Raw genomic sequence first — 21,324 nt, 5'->3', positions numbered from 1 at the left:
ACGAATGGAATTTTGATGGAATAATGATATTTGTTTTTCCAGATGTGGTTTATTCATTTTGCAAAAGTGAATGGCAAGAGTTTGGCCAGCTGAACAATATCCATGTTGCCATTTTATTGATTGAAATATGGAGAAGTGATAATCACAAACTATGTCATTGAAAAATTATGGGAGTGAAGTTGAAAAATATGTAATTAAATTTCATGTGACTATTTAAAAAAACTTTCGAACCTACAGGCGAGTAAGGCATATACCCTGTAATTTTAAGGGAGACAGCAAGCGAGTGCATTGAACCATCGAGGCTAGAGAGCATCACTGGACTCAGGATAGATCCCATTGGGTTGGAAAAGTGCCAATGTGTCGCCAATACATATGGTAAAGGTTATGTATTGCTGCCATTATCAACCCACTGTAGGATGGAAGCCTACTCAACAATTCATGCTGAGGGTAATGAACCATAATCTGGTAGAGTGTGGGTAGGCAGATTGACTGTATGTAGCAATCAGGGGCTTGAACCCCAGTCTACTCAAAGCGTGTGCTACTGCACTCCCGCTCCTGACTACGGAGGCCTCTAGTCCCTTCTAAGGCAGTTCTAAGAGTGTAGTGGGAAATTACCAACCAGTCTTAACTTCATCTTAACTTCAGTAATGGGGAAAACCATGGAGGCAATGATCGAGAGTGGAATTCTGAAGGATATGCAGCATAGTTTTGTAAAGGGAAAATCATGTTTAACAAATCTGCTTGGCTATTTTGACAGGGTCACTCTTGGGCTGGATTTAGGGAATAATTTTGACTTTCAGCAAAGCATTTGATTCAGTCCCACATGAGCGGTTACTTTATAAGCTAGAACAGGTTGGAATCAAAGGGAAAATCCTTAGATGGATGGTAGGGTGGCTTCAGGAAGGAGGTAGAGGATTGTGATAAATGGTTATTCCTCAGATTAGTTTAATGTAAGAAGTGGAGTTTCCCGGGGATCGGTATTGGGACAACTGTTGTTTTTGATTTTCTTAAAGACATCGGTGATTGGATAGAGGGTGTGATGTTTAAATTTGCAGATGATGTGAAGATTGGTAGAGTAGTTAATGATCTCTTCCAAGCATACCTTCTTTAGAGTGACCTAGATAGACTTCAGGGATGGTCAGAAAAGTGGCCTTGCTTTAATCCAGCAAAGTCTAAGGTCTTACATGTGGAGAATAGTAACCCATACACTTAGTGTGGTTGAATTAATGTCAGTAGTGGAAGAAAGGGACCTGGCAGTTATGGTATGATCAGACATGAAATTCTCCAAGCATTGTAGACTGGTTGGCAGGAAGGCCCATGGTGTCCTATCTATGATTTATTGAACAATTGCTAGTAGAGATAAGGACGTCATAATCCCATTATATGAGGCTATTGATAGACCACAGTTGAAATACTGTGTTTATGTATGGAGACTGCACCTAAAGAAAGATACTGTGCTTCTTGAAAGGGTCCAAAGACAGGTAACTTGCCTGGTGAGATCGGCAAAGGGACATTCACATGAGGAAAGACTTTGAGAATATGTGGGTTGCAGAGCTTTGAAACTATGCACCTTAGAGGAGACATGATTGAGATGTTTAAGGCTTTGAGAGGCATAAGTAAAATGAATGAGGATGAAGTTTTCACGTTATAATATCAGCTGGATATTATAACGGGAGGGGGGAAATGCATAGGTTGTCTGTTTCCTTTTCTTTTATTATATATTTTATTGAATTTTATTATTATTATACTTTTTTCTTTTTTTTTTTTTTTTTCCTTTGTGGCTGGTGCAGCATAAGCCTTAGGCTTCCTTTCACCATATCACAATTACTAATACTATAACTTAATTCTTCATATATCTCTACAATCTGCATTTGTGGTAATGGTGGAGGCAGACTGCATCCAAGGATTACCCACTCCTTACCCCCTTTTACTCAGACAATATCCTCAAAGTGTCTAGACATGTACTTTTGCAGCTATGAAATACTCCCTCTTCCTGGGTAGACTTTCCTTCAACACAATAGAAATGCCTGTACAGGTATAGTTTTCCACTCCTGCAGAAGAGTGGCTAGTTGAGCTACCAATGTGGTGCATGTTAGTCTAGCCCTCACTGGTATTCGAGTTCATGACATAGGTGCTCCATTGGGTTCAAATTGGGACTTTACACTGGCCATTCCAACCTTTGTACATTCGTGTCCATGAACTATTGCCAATCAGTATTGACAGTATGTCATGGGATGTTTGTTTATTTAAACCCCATGGGGGTATGGGTTGATACAAACATGGGTCTGTGCCAAGAAACTTCTGTATTATTAGAGCATGTGAAATTTTCCAAAAATATAAGCTAAGCATCAGCATTTGTAATTCATTGCACAACCACTAAAGACCCAGGAACCATTCTGAAAGAACTGCCACATTGCAGAGATTATGGAATTTTCCAAAATGTTAGGTATCACAGTCGCAGTTTCCCGCTCAACCATCAGTGGTCCTGGGCCATACCATGAGAAGCAGTGTGCCACACCATAACCTGACCTTAACTTTAATGTTGGCACAATGTACTCCAACGGCAGACATTCACTATGTATCCTCCACACTCACCTATCTGATCAGTATAGGTTGAAGTGAGATTCCATACAACTAATTTCCACTGCTCTGAGGATGAACTAATGCATAGTAGTACCATGCAAAGCAAGACAATTGCTGTTGATTTGTGGCTTTTGCTTCTTTGCTCTCCCATAAGAACCACAACTGGGAGCTCTAAGTATGTTTGCAGAGACCTCAGCTCCTCTAAGATGCCTTAAACTCCTGATTAAAGTTTTGCAGTGCCATCTGATGAGATTGTTATTACTACCCTTCTACCCATCTACCTGGTCATGTGGAGTAAGTTTCAGTGGGCTTCACATGTATAACTAAACAGTGGTGATACTATCATTATGCTTCCATTTCATGATGATATCACTGATAGTCAACTTTGAATGGGTAGGCTGTCAGCAGTTGTGCAAATTGATAAGCTGACAATACCCCACTTTAAATGAGGTAGCTTGGCTATGTGTTCCCCATTGAGAATGACTAATTTGTGTGGCTCTTTCCTTATAAACAAATCTGGGACGCTTGTTTATCTGCAGGTTTCAGACCGCCAGTGGTCTATGAAACTGGAGTGTTCGGATACATTTTTGCAGAGTTGCGTGCATATTTTGAAAGTTGTTTCAGCCGTGTTAATGTATGGATTGTCTTAATCATCCAGAACATACTGCCACCTGTTACTAGCTAACAGTAGACATTAGTTAAACAGTAGTTATAAAGGTAGTTTAGAAATTGCTTTAAAAATTGTATTTGGGCTTACACAAGCTGAAATTAAAAGAAATCCAGATACAGAAGTTGAATCAATTATAAAAAATTAAATGTAACACTAATTAAACCACTTATTGTTTTTATCACATGAATTTTGTTGTGTAAAAAGTATTACATTAACCTGGTAGTAGTTGTGTCCCTTATTGTAATAAGTGTTTGCTCTTTATCAACAGTTGCACAACGTTCTTTTTTATTTCTGAATTTTTTATTATTATTTTATTTTTTTTTTTTAATTTAAATATACCAATGTATGACTTTTTACTAATAGATAATGAAATCTGTTATGTCTATTTTTGTTTTTTAATGAAATATTTAAGTGAAATATTTAGTTTTCTAACCTGTTATTTCATTGAAACCAATCTTAATTTTATAGTTCATTAATGTCAACATTTCAAACTTAAGCATGCATCTAAATATTACACTACACACCCACAAACACATGGCATTTGGTCTGCCTGTAAGTTGATTTTTGAAATGCTATGGAAAAGTGATAATTACATCTCCTTCAGTGATAATCACAAACTGAAAAATTGTCTACATTGTAGGGTTGACTTATACACAGAGTATATAATTCTAAGCTTGAATTAAAGGCACTTCTTTAGGTTTAGAAGGACATGAATTAATACTAATATATTTACAGTTTATTACATCAATATTTTTGCACTAAGTTATTCTGTACATTAAACTTTCACACTTTTCAGTACCCTACAATTTGTTGATCTTCATCAGATTAGTTCATGCTATTTGTCAGGGCTTATATTTTCAAGTTTACTTTGAGGTCTTGAAAAATAACATTCCATACTGTCAATTTTTTTAAAACAGATGCTCATCCATATTGAGGAATTGTTTACAGAGAAACCAGTTTGCAGTACAGTACGAAAACAGGAAATGAGGAATGGATTTGTTATGTATTTAGTGTATTCCACATGTAGCATCAATGAAAAATGTTATTGTCATCACCTGTGCTTGTGGGTTTTGGTTTAGTGATCTTCATCATGAGTACCGTACATGCACTGTTCTTTATTATGCAGTATAATAAACTTTCAAAAGAAAAAGTAGAAATAATTGAAGTAGATAGTGGAGATTATCTATGCTTAATGCAGATTTTACTGTAATGTACCATTATGTGAGATGCAAAAAGCGACTAAAATTGGAGTTGACTTATACAGTAATTACATGATTAAGCACTAATTTTCTGTGGGGGGGGGAGTCAATTTATTTACCAGAATGTCACCTTTGTTTTCAAGTTTGAACCAAAAATATATGAGCAAAGATTCTTTTTGTGCTACATCTTGAATGTAGTACAATCACTGCCAGGTTAAGTGCATTAAATTCACACAATAGAACTATTAATAATTGGCAACAATTTTGAATTCCATGTTGAATTCTGACATCAGGCCTGCATTTCAAATGTTATTTTACAAATTTCTTAAAATTTTTCTGGTATGTGCTATCATCTGTAATCTGTGTGTTTAATTACTATTACACAGTTTTAATAGATGGCAGTAAGAAAATTAGCTTTGAAAATTGGAGGAAGACATCCTGGCAGTCATTATCTGGTTTTGGCTTAAAGGCTGAAATTTAATAAATTTTGAAGCTCAGACCCAGAAATAGATAAAATTGAATTAAGTGATACATAAGGTGCAGGGGATATCATGGCTTCAAAAAAGAGCAAGTTTATTTTTTAATCAATTTTTAAATATTAAAAAAAATTTATTTTCTAATGATGAGAAGTCAAAATAAGAAGAAATTTGTATTTAAAAGCATTTATGCACGTATTTTTAATTTTCACAAAAAACTTATAAACTTTATGAAGAAAGTCTCTTCATGAGCCACTGTTATTGAAAAAAATTCACTATGGGGGGCACCTTTATTTGGTAGAGCTAATCATGAAAGGGTTAAAGATGAGAATCGTTCTTTGATGAGAAAGAGACCCAAAAGCTATTTCTATTTTGAGGAAAACTTTACTAACACTTTACTTACATACAGTTGCAGTAAATTAATGTAAATTTCGAATGAAAGATATAACCTGTGTGAAGGGGAAGGTATACATTTAGTTGAAATTTATCTAGCAGTGGATTTGAATATCTTTGTATCATTAATATTTGCCTTGCATAATATTCTGTATTCTGTGCATGTTTATGTGAGGAAGAACAGTTTATTCTAAGGTGATTTAAGTGTGTGTGTGTGTGTGTGTGTGTGTGTGTGTGTGTGTGTGTGTGTGTGGTCTCACTTTTAACTCTCCACAAATGCTGAGTCCTGTGCATATATTTAGTATAGGCTTTTTATTAATAGCTTGATGATATATACAAGAAAGCACATGCAGCAATTAGGAGTAATCCAGAACGTAGAGCTCCAGCAGAAAAGAAAGATATTGTAAAGAAGAGGTAAGTAAATATCTCATTTAATTGACCAGTACTTTTGAAACAAGCTGCAAATGTAAGAAAGAGAAAAGAAAACAGTTTTATTTCAGTGGAATTTGAGACAGTTAACATAATAGAGAGGTAATTCATATATTTCACATTCTTTAATTTATCTTAATCAGTGAGCAGAATCACATTGAAACCATCAAAAAGGTTTCAGCAGCTACTTTCATCACATCAGAATACAAGTATAAACAGTAAGGCAGAGAGTTGGTAGCACAAAATATACTTTGGTAAGTATTTTGAGTTACTGCAGAGCATAACTAAACTGCTGCTCTGCGACACTTAAAAGACACAGATAAATATAGACTGGAAATATTCATGCCATAAAATAATGCGGTTAATCCTGTTACAACAAACTTCTCAGAGGTTCACAAATGATTTTATGAAACAAAATGTTTTAATTAATATAGCTGAATATTATTTCAAAAGAATCATTATTCTAATAAATTTTGGAAATTACTATAGTAATAGTAGTAATTTCCAATTTATTTTACTTAATTATCGACAAAAATCAGTAATACTTGTAAATAAGATGGCTAAATATCTATGCTACAAAAGTAAATATATTTTGTTCAGAGAAATATTTGCATATTGTTGTTTGTCACGTATCAATGACATTTTTGTTTTTAATGGGTTTTTTTTTTTTTCCCCATCTGTGTTAAATACAGAAGTTCAATTTTAGTATGACCAGAAATATGTAGGTGCCAAAGGGGTTTAAAAAAAAAAAAAAAAGAATAGAAGCATAATCGTTTAAAAAGGTAGAAAACAGAAAGTTTGCAATTCCTTTACAACCTTTTAAACCTTCCTCCTTTTCTCCCCCCTCCCCCATGCAGTATAGGTTACACATTGCTATTTATAGTTATTATATACCAGTACATTTTAGGCACTGGAGCAGCGATGAAAAACAGGAAATGAATTCATGGTGCAAAACACGAGGAGCTTGAAACAAAACTTTTTAAGTGGTAACAACAAATGTGTGCATCTAATTTGCCAATATCAGGTCTGATTTTGCAAGAAAGTGCAAATTATCTAGCTCAGCAACTTCAAATGCAGGAAATTTTTGCAATGAGTCTGGATTAGTCAACAAAGAAAAGGCTACAGACTGGTTGTGTTCTCTGCGGTTCATCCTTGAAAAATATGGCAAAGGATATTTTTAATCTTGGCAAGATAGGTTTAGTTTATAATTTGCTGCCAAACAAAACATTTGCTGTTGGAGGGGAGTCTTGTCAGGCTGGAAAATTAAGTAAACAAAGACTTGCTGTTCTGTTATGCTACAATTCAGATGGCAGTACAGAACTATGCCCACTTGTGTTTGGTAAGTTTTCCAAGCCAAGAAACAAAGATGTTTTAAAGCAGTTAGCCAACTTCCTTGTGATTATGAGGCCAATAGAAGTGCTTGGCTTATGGTTAAATTTTTTCAGTCTCGGTTATCAAAATTGGACAGAAAAATGGCTTCAGAATAAAGGAACATTTTGATGATTCCATACAGCACATTCTGCCGAGACACTTAAGTTGACAAATGTACAGTTGTTTTTAACCAGTTTAATGCAACAACTGGATCAAGGCATTGGTTATAACCTCAAGAGAGCATATAGAGCCCACCTGATAAGGTACTTGATCTTCAACATAGAAGGGGAAACAATTTGCAGCCAAATTGGAATTTCTTGGATGTTATCCATAATCTTTATTGCTTGGGAAAGTTATATCAAGTGCAATAATCAACTGCTTCAGAAAGAGTGGCTTTGGAGAGAACATCATTGAAAAACATGGTCCAGCAGAAGAATGTGATAGCAACAGTGAGGGATGGAGGAATTTGAAGGAGCTTATGGATTTTGTTGGCGAGTTTGAAGGGTTTGTGAAGGTGGATGATGAAGTTGCTACCACTGCAATGCCAACACCAGAAGAGCTGCTGGGTACCAAACAGAACGATGATGTTTTTGTTACTAGCAAAAGTGAAGAAGCGCGTGCACTGCCATCTAAAAAAGATGCCCAAAATTCATTGAACATAATAGAGAATGTGTTGGCCTGCAGTAATGTTGATAAAGAAACAACTATTGCATTTGATAACATCTGTGCTGTAGTTAAAAATGCATATAGGACAAAAACTCTGCAAACAACATTGAATTCTTTCTTTAAATTAGATTAATTTATTAAAAAGTTAATGGTTTGTATGTCTCCTTTTATATTAAGATTGTAATTCTTTTTACTGTGATACTAAAATATTGTATATATCAAAATATATACAGTACAATATTTTCATTTCCATTAATATTGCTTTTTTTGTAGCTTATCTTACGAATAAAATCTTTATTAAAAAATATGATGTTGCTATTACTGTATTGTTAGACGAGTCTTTTGTTTTTATTTTATTTTCTTATTTTATTAGTTTATTTTTCATGATATTTATTATTATTCTTAGATATACAGTATGCACAAAAAAAAACACTGTAAAATTGAGGTCCCTTGAACTTTGTATTAACGAGATTTCACTGTATTTTCACAATTACATTTATTAAATGCAGAAACAGAGCTTTGAATTTTGAAGTGTATCTGAAAAATATATTTATTTAATAAAATAGCCACACACGCGTGCGCATACACACACGCTTTAAAGCCTTTCACCTCTTAGACTTAAAAAGTGGGGGGTAAAAATAACTGCATCTTCAAACAGGCCTATGGGGCTGGGAAATTCCATACTTCAATAATTAAAGACAAACACCAGCCAAGGAATTAAAAATTTACTATAAAAATAAAATATAACGAAATACTGTGATACACTATCGGAAGACTAAAATATTACAATAAACTACGATAAAAACGTTAAAAATACCAAAGAAATAAAATTATCTAAAATTGGATTAAAAGCGATGAAACCTGAGGCTTTCGGATACTGCTGTCTCCTTCAACAGTATACTATTACTGCAATGACGCATCCTTAAGAAGCAGGCCCATGGCACTCGTGCACGTGGTCCATCAGACACATGGTCGGCATTCCCCACGTGCGCGTATCGGAAACGGAAGTGGCTCGAGAGCGTGTCAAACAGAACCGGTCATCCCGTCTGAGGACAACCGCCTCAAACATGGGGTGTAAACATGTCCCCCTGTCCGTTAATAGTATTAGACTGGGTGAATTGATTTGCAAGCTCTCGAGCCACTTGCGTTCCCAAAATCCATGGGCACGGTCTGTAATGACCGCGTCTTCAGGGGAGATCCAATTCTGCTTCTCCCAGAAATGCTTTGCCACAGCAGACCTCGCATAATTAGCAGTCTTAATAGCGGTCATATGCTCCCCCAGACAGTCTTTTAAATGTCGCCCCATCTCTTTACTTAACAGCTTCTCCCCATTTATACAATTCACCTCGGAGGTGGAAAAGGCTGGGTCCCTCCCGTTACTGGATGTCCTGGTTAGCAGAGATGGGTCTAGAATAAAGATAACGATTTATAGAAAGCCTATGTGCCGTGGCCAGTACGTTCTTTACAGCTCGGCACAGGCTTATCATCATAAGAATAGTGTAGCCAGGGCGTTGTTGAATAGGGTGGTGACCCACTGTAGTACCCCCAAGGAAATGGAAATTTGCAGTCACGGCAGACTTCAGGAAGTGTGGGTACCCCAGAGGGTCTTGGACAAATATATTTATAGGATAGAGTCCAATCGTAGGGAGTTGCCTGCCCCTGTGGCTACCGCATACATTCCTTACTATCCGGACCTTTGAGAACCCATTGTACGTGCACTGTGGGAGTGTCAGACCCTCTGTGTGCAACTTCTGGGACGGAGATTGCACACAGTCTGAGATTAAGTGCCCGGATTGTGAGGAGTGTTAGTGGGGGAGACGGGGCGATGTTTAAAAGACGATGTGGGGGAGCACATGACCGCTATTAAGACTGCTAATTATGTGAGGTCTCCTGTGGCAGAGCATTTCTGGGAGAAGCACGGACCGTTCCCATGGATTTTGGGAACGCAAGTGGCTCGAGAGCTTGCAAATTGGTTCATCCAGTCGTAATGCTATTAACAGGGACAGGGGGAAACGATTACACCCCCTGTTTGAGGCTGGATGACCGGTTCTGTTTGACATGCTCTCGAGCCACTTCCGTTTCCGATGCGCGGGTGGGGAATGCCAACCATGTGTCTGATGGACCACGTGCATGAGTGCCATGGGCCTGCTTCTTAAGGATGTGTCATTGCAGTAATAGTATACTGTTGAAGAAGGAGAGAGCAGTCTCCGAAAGTTTAAGGTTTCATCGCTTTTAATCCAGTTTATTTTAGACAATTTTATTACTTCGGTATTTTTAACGTTTTTATCGTAATTGTAATATTTAATCTTCCGATAGTGTATCACACACGTTATTTCATTATATTTTATTTTTATAGTAAATTTTTAATTCCTTGACTGGTGTTTGTCTTTGATTATTGCAGTATAAAAATAGCTGCAGATCCAACATGTTAACAAGGGAATGCAAAGTTCAGCAAATATTGTGTTAACTCATTGTTGGAATCATCCAAATCAAATTTACAATATGCTGTGTGGGATAAGAGGGTTATACGAGAATGACAGATTGAAACAAGATGGTGCCACTAAAAATATGAATACAATCTGTTTGAACTCTTTTGTTGGTAGTCTGACTGAAAAAAAAATTTACAGCCATTGTCTAGGTTGACAAAGCATGCATTTCATTGTAATTCTAGTCAATATTATCAAGTTGTGGCAGTGATGTACCATACCTCATCCAAATTGGTTTTAGAAAATGTTTTAGAGCCTATCTTATAATTCCACAGTAGTTTAGCAAATATTTTTAGTAACATATCTGTTGTGCTTTCCTTGTACAATACACAGGCAGTGAGGCAGCAGGTTTTTTTTTAATGAAAACCCCAAACACGAGAGGTATTAGAACCTATAGCACTTAGTACCGTTTGTGGGTTGGAGGTTGAGAAGATAAAAGAAGATATTTATTAACATTAGACTTGAACTTCTGTAGACTGTAATTTACAGGAAATACATATGAAGGAAGGTTGTTCCAGAAAATGGCAGTTGGATGAATAAACGAGGAAACTGAAAAGTTGGTTCTGTGAGTTTGAAGTTGGACAGTAAATGGATGTTGGCTGGTGGTGGCACGTGTTCAGACTGTTTTGAAAGAGAGAGCAGGAATTATTGAAGCCAATTCAGAATAACAGTGCCCATAGGCGTAATCTAGAAAAGGCATGCAGCAGAAACAGTACATCTATGATACAGCGAGTGCAGAGACTCTGTTAGAAATGAATCACTAATTAACCTAACTGCCCTCTCCTGAATGGAATCAAGAAGCCTGAGAGAGGTTTTGGGGGACACCACCCCAGATTTGGGAACAATATTCCATGGCAGGGCAGATTTGCGATTTATACAGAGTGAGCAGCTGTTTGGAAGAAAAGTAATGCTGACAGCTAAAAGAAAACCAAGTTTTTTAGATGCAGAGGAAGCAATTTTTGTAATGTGCTTGTGCCAAGAGAGATTAGAAGTCAGGGTAATCCCCAAAAGGGATATATCGGAGTGTCACTAAAGATAAGCATAGGAGCAGAAGAATCCTTTTTGCGAGATATAAGACAAGACTGAGTTTTAGAGGGATTGAAATCAACTAAGTTGTCTTTGCTCCACTAGAGAATTATCTGGAGATTGGCATTTAAGGAACTATGGATAGGATTTCCAGTCAATGGAAGAAGGGCATTAATATACAAGAGAAAAAGTGGGGACACCGGCATTAGTGGAGAAGTTAGGAGACAGAGAGCCATCTACCATCACCCTCAGTGAGTGATCAGAGAGAAAACTGGATAACCAATTAGAAAAAATAGTTGGCAGACCATAAGATGGAAGCTTGTTTAGAAGACCTTTATGCCAAACACGATTGAAAGCCTTTTGAGATGTCAAGAGCAACTGCTTGTTTCACTGAACTTTTCCATTGAATTTGTTCATAAATGGGTACCATAAGCCAGAATATCACCAGTGGATTGACACTAATGGAATCCATACTGGCAATCGTTGATCAAACTGCAGTAGGGCTCACAATACCGGTCAAAATCTTAATACTGGTATTTCGGTATTTTTAATTTATGAAACTGGGATACCCGTATTCCAAAAAAAAATACATTTTTCGCAATGAATTTTGGTGACAATTAGGTGCAATAAAGTATGGAAAAAACAAGTAATTATTTGAATTCACATTTTATTCGCGGCAGAATGTGCCCTTTTGGATTCTGTGCTGGTTGGTGCTTTATACTGGGATAGTCAGTATAAAGCACCAACTCATAGACGAGTTTCAGTTGAATTCCCCCCCTATTCTCTCATCTTCAAAAAATCTTAATTCCTTTTTATCAAAAATAAAAAAAATTTCCTTTTTGACTTTTTATGGTGGTGGTTGTTTGGTTTTTAGGAGCATTAGCAACTAAGGCCATATTGCTCCGGAGATATGCAGTGGTCGCTCCCTGACCTTGCCGCATCCTCCATATTTGGTAGTCATGGGCTCGAACCGTGGTCTAATCAAGAAGCGTGTGCTGCTCCTGCCCACCTGGCTACGGAGGCGCTTACTTTGTATGGCAGTGTATCTGAATTAATGAAAGAAAGGGACTGACGGTTAAGTTTGGCAAGGAAACTAAATCTAAATTGTGGGGGGGGTTTATTTATTTATTAATTTTTATTTCCTTGTACCTTAGTATCACCGTCAGTGGCCATTGTTATGATTTTTGCACAGGAGCTCTCCTCAAGCACTAATGCCCACAAGGTACCTGACTGCGTTAAAAAATGAGAATTTCCAGGAGCTGAGTGGTTCCCCCCCCACACACACACATTAGTGTATATATATATTATATGCGGGCTGTCAGTTTCTCAAGAGTAATGACACAAATATAAAACAAGTCATTTATCATACAAAACTACTCACAATACATAACTGGTATTCATTTACATCTAATCTTTTTTCATTTTTCTCATTTAATCTGTTAACATGTGCTATCATTTCCATAAAATTTCTCTCAATTAACAATATCAACTGTACAGCTGCAAACGCTAAACTAATTCAGTCTTAATCAGCAATATCAATTCTCTCTTCACAACAGCAATCCATAAAGCGCTAACTTAATACTAACAATTCCATGTAATCTCTCTTAATTTAGCAATATCAATTTTCTTTACTACTTCAGCCTTACTCTAAAATAATTTCCCACTTAATCTAATTACCATTTCCAAAACAACACAGTTCAGTGGACTTACTTCCTTCTCTTTCACCGTGGGATTCCTTTGTGCGGGTTCCTTCCACAGAGTGCAGTGATGTCTCTCTCTCTCCTTAACAGAGAACTGCTCTCTTTCGAGAACAGTTCTCTGTTAATACTGATGGAAATTACCACAGCACTAGCAGAAGCCAGGGTGCTATCTGATTACTTGTTATTCAACTTCTGGATTAACTTCTAGCACAGGAATATTCCCGGCGGAACCCTTCACTATACAACTGGATCTGAACTGAACCCAGAACTACAGTTGGAAGTCTACAACCCCTCCGAATAACAACTACAAACTCCTGTTTTGATTCGAGCACCTTATTATTTCCTTCTCGTTTATTTATTTCTTGAATTGAATTGAATTAAGCTTATGTGCAAACCCCTCTGGGGTTTGACGCATTTACATTTCTCCCCCTATCTAATATAAACCTGGCCCAATCACGGTGTTATTCTTTAAACTAACTTCTTCCCTTGGTGGGAAAAACAGAATTTTTTTTTTTTTTTTTTTTTTTTTTTCATCTTTTACCTCAAGATCCTGTTCACAATACCTTTGAGCTGCTCCATACCGACACCTTTTCCCAAAATGCACTGTGTGTCACTTCCTCAAGTAGCATTGTAACAGAGGAATTAAACTATTGTTCAGAAGCTTTTAATTTTAACTTTTCCACACCTACCATATCATTGTTCACCCTATTCCTTAATTCCCCTACCGGGCCTACTCCCACGAATGGAAATATTTCCGTAATGATGGTTTTGGTTATTTCTTAAGTGCTTTACTTCCAAATACATGTACTATACTCACTAAGAGAAATATATTTGTAAGATTTTGTGTCTTACAGTTTCGTGACATTTTTCAGGTTTCCATTGCATTTGTACTGTGTGTAACATCCCTCATTTGCAAATTCAGCAATATTAATGATTTATTGTTGTCAATTTTATAACCTTCATGTGAATAAATTATGGATAATTATTTTTTAAATTACTACCGAAAAACTGGTATTTTTGTACCAATACCGGGATTTAAATACGGTGGGGAAATGACCGGTATTCGGGATCTTGGTATTGTAAGCCCTAGACAGCAGGTTTCTAGGTAGTTTATGAGTTGGCAGTTAATTGATTTCTCCATTACTTTAGAAAGAGTAGAAATAATTGCAATGGGACGATAATTAGATTCGAGTGATTTGCTCAGCTACCATTAGAACAAGAAGCAAGTTTTCTACTCTTAGCCTGTTCAAAATCTAGTTTGGCCTGATTAATAACTGCTTTACAATTGTTGTGAGCTTTGGTGTTGGCAGAAAATGAAACTGAAGAATTGGAAACAAGCCAGTTACAATGTGAAAAATTATTCTTTAACAGCCTTAGCACATTTATTGGAAAACCAAGGTTTAGATAAAGGACAAGATTTTAAAGTGGGGTGTGGAATAAAGGATTCCATTCCTACAAGAATAAATTCACTGACACAATCTGAGCAAACTTTGACATCAGAAGTTTTAAAAGTAATCCGACCAAGGAAAAGAAATCTCGCAGGTCATTCCATTTTGCACTCTTCTAATGATAAATAAACTCTTCTAATGATAAATTTTGGTCCTTGAGGTTGTCACAGACATTCTCTCAGATATGCAGGACAAGCTGTTCTTGCTACCTGGGAGTCTAAAACGCTGATGGAACTGATATTTGGGTGACACTCAAGTCAAAGTGGACCCAATTTCGGCGAAGTCCGGATGGTCTATGACAGCCAAATCCTCTGCTTGCACCTTCACGATGGTGGGACTGTTAGTAATCCTGGGTATAACCTCCATGCACAAGCACACTGTGGGTGACAACCCAGATGTGAACCGACGTAAGCAGGGGTCGAGGTGTGGCGCCCACACCACATGGAGGAACACCGCCCCTCTATGTTACCAGGCAGTACTAGGTGGTAAATGACTCTCATCAACCGGTGAAATACCACCACTTTGCTTATTGGAGGCTTGAAGTGGTGGAACCCATGTTTAGTCTCTAGAGCTAAGTTCCGGCCAACCCTTCCCTATCTCTTCCATCATGCAGTATGATTCATGATCTTTGAGGTTATGATGAATGTCGTGGCGAGATCCAATATTCCTTACATTTCGAGGGTACAGCTCTAAAACTGTTCGCAGGCCGGCCGCTAGTTAGTACACCGGACTGAACCTATTTGTAACTCTATAGGAAGCTTCCGGATCAGCTAGTGTATAATCTTGCTACCTCTACTCTGCCAGATAGTGACTGGGGGGAGTCCGAATAGTGTGTATGCGGGGAGCATTGTCGAGGCCACGTTATGTCAAGGATCTGGGTATATTCTTACCACATGTACGCCATATCCAAAAATTTCATTACTTCATAGAGCATGTCCCACCCACTTTTTCTTACTATTGAATTCACCATGAATTGTCAAAATAATAGAGCAAGCTTATCTGCGAAAAAGATCTAAACCTCCCAAGGACTTCCTAATTCATTTCACAAATATACGTGGTCTCAATTCTAATCTCAACGATGTCCATTTCCACTTGCAGTCTTCCAAACCCCATGTACTTTTTCTGACTGAATCTCAGTTATCAGTTGATTCAACTACTGCTCATCTCAGATGTCCAAATTATTTGCTATATGATTCCTTTCGCCTCAAAGGTGGTACTTGTGCATATGTCCGTTCTGATATTCCCTGTCAGAGACTTGGCAATTTGGAATCTCCTCTCTTTGATCTTCTGTGGCTTAAAATCTCTCTACCTCATTGTGTAAAATTCATCTGTTGTCTCTACCGTTCTCCCAACTCCACTAATCACTTGGAGCTCTTTGACTTCCTCTCTTTGCAACTTGACTTTCTCCAGTCCAACTTTCCTAACAGTGAGGTAATTTTCCTTGGTGATTTTAACGTTCACAACTCCAGCTGGCTTCCGTTTTCTAGTCACACCGACCCAGCAGGTCGAGATGCTGAGGCTTTTGCAATTACTAATGACCTAGCACAGATTGTTCATTTACCTACAAGAATACCGGACAATCCTAATCATACAGCCAATACGCTTGATCTTTTTTCACAAACAACCCTTCTAAGTACAAGGTTGAAGTGAGAGGTCCTTTAGGCACTTCAGATCACAACTTGGTGATTGCCTCTTCTCCAATAGAACCTTTATCTCATGGCTATTCCCAACCTCGTATTGTTTGGCATTACAAGAATGCAAAATGGGATGACCTGCGAGACTTCTTTTCTTCTTTTCCTTGGTCTGATTACTGTTTCAAAACTTCTGATGTCAACGTTTGCTCAGATCGTGTCAGAGAAATTATTCTTGCAGGAATGGAATCCTTTATCCCACACTCCACTTTAAAATCTCGTCCTTTATCTAAACCTTGGTTTTCCAATAAATGTGCTAAGGCTGTCCAAGAGAAGAACGTTGCATATCGTAATTGGCTTGTTTCTAATTCTTCAGTTTCATTTTCTGCCTACACCAAAGCTCGCAACAATTGTAAAGCAGTTATTAATCAGTCCAAACTAGAGTTTGAACAGGCTAAGAGTAGAAAACTTGCTTCTTGCCCTAATGGTAGCCGAGCATTCTGGTCTCTTGCCAAAGCTATTGGCTGCAACTTTTGCCCATCTCTGCTCCCACCTCTGTCCAAACCAGATGGTTCTGTTGTCACTTCAGCCAAGGATAAAGCTGACCTGCTAGCATCCCATTTTTCTTTGAGCTCATGTATTAATGATCTTGGTAAAACACCTCCCACCATTCCTAACACGCTCCATTCAATGCCTCCTGCGGTCTTCCGTCAAAAGGATATCAGAAGGATTTTGATGAATCTTGATGCTAAGAAAGCTCCAGGTCCTGATGGTATTTCTCCACTTGTTCCCAAAACCTGTGCTCTTGAACTTACTCCTATTCTTTGCCGCCTTTTTTCACTTTCTTATTCGAAAGGTGTTTTTCCTTCTGCTTGGAAATTTGCTCATATCCAGCCAATTCCTAAAAAGGGTGACAAATCCCTCCCATCCAGTTATCGTCCCATTGCAATTACTTCTACTCTTTCTAAAGTAATGGAGAAATCAATTAACCGCCAACTCTTAAACTACCTAGAAACCTTCCGTCAGTGTCGATCCACTGGTGATATCCTGGCTTATGTTACCCATTTATGGACTAATTCAATGGAAAGGTTCGGTGAAACACAACTAGTTGCTCTTGACATCTCAAAGGCTGTTGATTGTGTTTGTCATAAAGGTCTTCTAAACAAGCTTCCATCTTATGGTTTACCAACTGTTTTTAGTAATTGGTTATCCAGTTTTCTCTTTGATCGCTCACTGAGGGTGATAGTAGATGGCTCTCTGTCTTCTTTCTTCTCCACTAATGCCGGTGTCCCCCAAGGTTCAGTTCTCTCCCCCACTCTTTTCCTCTTGTATATCAATGACCTTCTTCCATTGACTGGAAATCCTATCCATAGTTTTGCCGATGATAGCACATTGCATTCAACTTTCCATTTTGAGAAACCTTGCCCTGCTCAATCAGCTTCAAGTTCTCGAAAATCTGCTGCCAATTCCTTAAATGCCGATCTTCAGGTAATTCTCCAGTGGGGCAAAGACAACTTAGTTGATTTCAACCCTTCTAAAACTGAATCTTGTCTTATATCTCGCAAAAAGGATTCTTCTGCTCCTATGCTTATCTTTAGTGACAATCCGATTTCTAGGCAAAATGATATATCTCTTTTGGGGATTACCCTGACTTCTAATCTCTCTTGGCACAAGCACATTACAAATATTGCTTCCTCTGCATCTAAAAAACTTGGTTTTCTCTTTCGCTCTCGGCGTTACTTTTCTCCCAAACAGCTGCTCACTCTGTATAAATCGCAAATCCGCCCTGCCATGGAATATTGTTCCCACATCTGGGGTGGTGCCCCCAAAACCTCTCTCAGGCTTCTTGATTCCATTCAGAAGAGGGCAGTTAGGTTAATTAATCATCTCTAACACAGTCTCTCCACTCGCTGTCTCATAGATGCACTGTTTCTGCTGCATGCCTCTTCTATAGATGGGCACTTCCATGGGCACTGTTCTTCTGAATTGGCTTCTATAATTCCCGCTCTCTCTCTTTCAAAACAGTCCGAACATGTGCCGCCACCAGCCAACATCCCTTTACTGTCCAACTTCAAACCCACAGAACCCACTTCCTTCATACGTATTTCCTGAAAATTACAATCTACAGAAGTTCAAGTCCAATGTCAAATATCTTCTTTCGTCTTCTCCAACCCAAGCACGGTACTAAGTACTATAGGTTATAATACCTCTCGTGTTTGGGGTTCTCATAAAAAAAAAAAAAAAAATACGAGATTGGGAATAGCCATGAGATAAAGGCTCCATTGGAGAAGACACAATCACCAAGTTGTGATCTGAGGTGCCTAAAGGACCACTCACTTCGACTGTGTACTTAGAAAGGTTAGCACCTCCGTATCCAGGTGGGCAGGAGCAGCAGTGTGTAACACACGCATCTTGACTAGACCGGGGTTCGAGCCCGTGAGCACCAAATATGGAGGATGCGGAAAGGTCAGAGAATGACCACTGCATATCCCCGGAGCATATGGCCTTAGTTGCTAATACTCCTAAAAACCAAATAACAAATAAACTTAGATGGGTCGTTTGTGAGAAAATGATCAAGCAAGTTGGCTGTATGGTTAGGATTGTCCGGTATTCTGGTAGGTAAAGGAACAATTTGTACAAGGTCATTAGTAATTCCAAGAGCATCAGCTCGGTCGATGTGACTAGAAAACAGAAGCCAGCTGGAGTTGTGAACATTAAAATCACCAAGGAAAATTACCTCACTCTTAGGAATTTTGGAAGCAAGTTTTCTACTCTTAGCCTGTTCAAAATCTAGTTTGGCCTGATTAATAACTGCTTTACAATTGTTGTGTCGTTTTCCGACACAAACATACCTTATGTTAGGAATGTTGGACTGGAGAAAGTCAAGTTGCAAAGAGCTCCAAGTGATTAGTAAAGTTGGGAGAATGGTAGAGACAACAGATGAATTTGACACAATGAGGAAGAGAGATTTTAAGCCAGGGGAGATTCCAAATTACCAAGTCTCTGACATGGAATATCGGAACTTACATATGCACAAGTACCACTTTTGAGGTGAAAGGAATCATACATCGAATAATTTGGGCAACTGAGATGAGCAGTAGTTGAATCAACCCATAACTGAGATTCTGTCAGAAAAATTACATTGGATTTGGCAGACTGCAGGTGGAAATGGACATCGTTGAGATTAGAATTGAGACCACGTATGTTTGTGAAATGAACTAGGAAGTGTTTGGGAGGTTTAGATCTTTTTGCAGATAAGCTTACTGTTTGAAAATTCATAGTGTATTCAATAGTAAGAAAGGGTGGAGGGGCATGCTGTGTGAAGTAATGAAATTTTTGGATATGGCATACACATTGTAAGAATATACCCAATCCTTGACATAACGTGGCTTTGGCAATGCCCCCACATACACACTTTTCAGACTCCCTCCAGTCAGTCACTATCTGGCAGTGTAGAAGTAGCAAGAGAATGTGCACTAGCTGAACCAGAAGTCTCCTGAAGAGTTACCGATATGTTTCGTCCGGTGTACTAACTAGTGGCTGGCATGCGAACACCGTTTTAGAGCTGCACCCTCGAAATGTAAGGACGATTAGATCACCATGATGTCTGTCATAACCTTAAAAGTCATCAGTCATACTGCATGATGGAAGAGATGGGTTAGGGTTGACTGGAACTTAGTTCCGGAGACTAATCATGGTTTCCACCTCTTCAAGCCCCCAATAAGCAAAATGGTGTTATTGCACCGGTTGATGAGTCATCTAAAACCTGGTATTGCCTGGTAACACAGAGGGGTGGCATTCCTCCATGTGCGGGTGACACCTCGACTCCTGCTTACGTTGGTTCACACCTGGGTGGTAACCTACGGTGTTTGTGCATGCATGGAGGTTATACCCATGCTTACTAACAGTCCCTGCCTCCCCATCGTGAAGGTGCATGCAGAGGATTTGGCTGTCACAGCCCATCCGGACTTTGCCGAAATTGGTTCACTTGACTTGAATGTCACCAAATATCAGTTCCATCAGTGTTTTAGACTCCCAAGTAGCCAGTACAGCTTGTCTGGCATATCTGAGGGAATGTCTGTGACAACCTCAAGGACAAAACTTTAGTTTTCAGTAACCCAAAAGCTAGAATTTGCATTTTTAAGCTTGTAACAAGTTTATTTTGTATTTTGACTACATATACAAAAGATACAACAGCGGGTGTTTCATTATTTGCAATGATGCAATACAGAACTTATTTAGGTTTCAGTAACTGAACGCGTAGACGCGCGCGCACACACACACACACAATTGTATATACTAAAATGGAACAAATTTTTCCTAAATCGTACTGAAATAACTTAAAGTAGTAAGCAAACAACATACTACAGTTTATGGCTATGCCTAGAACTGTCATAACTAAACTACAGGAAGGGAGATATGCTGGCTGGAGGTCAGGTTCTGTGCTTTATTTAGTAGCTGTCCATAGTACTTGCTGGTACCTTGTTTCTTCTACTTTGCTTGCATCATAATTTTCATTCACATGATGGTTGGCATCATAAACTAATTAAAACTGACTGCAAGTTATATTGGCACATATTACGCTGAAAGTGAACAGCAGCCTTCATACAAAATGAAAGCAGGCCACACTGTTTATAGCAGTTCTTGGAACTCTAAGGATAATAAGGTTGTTGTTCTTGGTGTACATAGTGTACTAGCTTGTTAATATGAAATGCTTCTCGTGAATTTCAGGTGGAATTTTAATGTTATTTATTTACTTATTTTCTCTAGTGTTCATAACTTCCTCTTTGTGTTCTGTAATATTCCTATACCATTATTTTATTTTAGGTGGAATCGTGCCAAGATGACTCTGTCTGAACGTAAGAATCGTGTTGCTCAGAAAAAGAAATCATTCCTGAAAAAGCTAGAGGCAGAGGCTCAAGGAGAATAATGTTATATACCCTTATAATGTATTAGGCATATGAAATAAAGGAATCTGGAGGAATTTTGCCTCAGTCATTTGATTCGAATATTGTATCACATAACCCAGGGGTCACAACCTTTTAATACCTACCACCCACTTTTGTATCTTTGTTGATGGTAAAATTTCCTTACCGCCCGCCGGGGTTGCAGTAACTCAATTTAGCGCAAGTGTTTTTAGCGAAGTAATTTTTAGAGGGGAGAGTTAGTAAAAAAATATGTACTTAAATTTATCTTTTTATCTATACTTTATGTATGTTTATACATCACCATCATCATCAGCCATT

General features: G+C 38.1%; 1 protein-coding gene across 1 annotated transcript in view; it reads left to right on the top strand.

Moving 5' to 3' along the window:
- The window catches only part of RpL5 (ribosomal protein L5), an 80,586-nt gene extending 59,524 nt beyond the window's left edge, over nucleotides 1-21,062 (top strand). The window contains exons 7-8 of the mRNA XM_090389549.1: nucleotides 5,644-5,735; nucleotides 20,906-21,062. Coding sequence (XP_090245675.1) covers nucleotides 5,644-5,735; nucleotides 20,906-21,008 — 195 coding nt within the window. The 3' untranslated portion in view covers nucleotides 21,009-21,062. The remainder of the gene's footprint in view (nucleotides 1-5,643; nucleotides 5,736-20,905) is intronic.
- Nucleotides 21,063-21,324: the final 262 nt, after the last annotated feature.

The sequence above is a fragment of the Mastigoproctus giganteus genome, chromosome 2 (assembly GCF_048544385.1).
Source record: "Mastigoproctus giganteus isolate SK-2022 chromosome 2, ASM4854438v1, whole genome shotgun sequence".
In the NCBI taxonomy this organism is placed as follows: domain Eukaryota; kingdom Metazoa; phylum Arthropoda; class Arachnida; order Uropygi; family Thelyphonidae; genus Mastigoproctus; species Mastigoproctus giganteus.
Note: the sequence above shows the minus strand (reverse complement) of the source record. Positions and strands in the feature narration are given on the sequence as shown.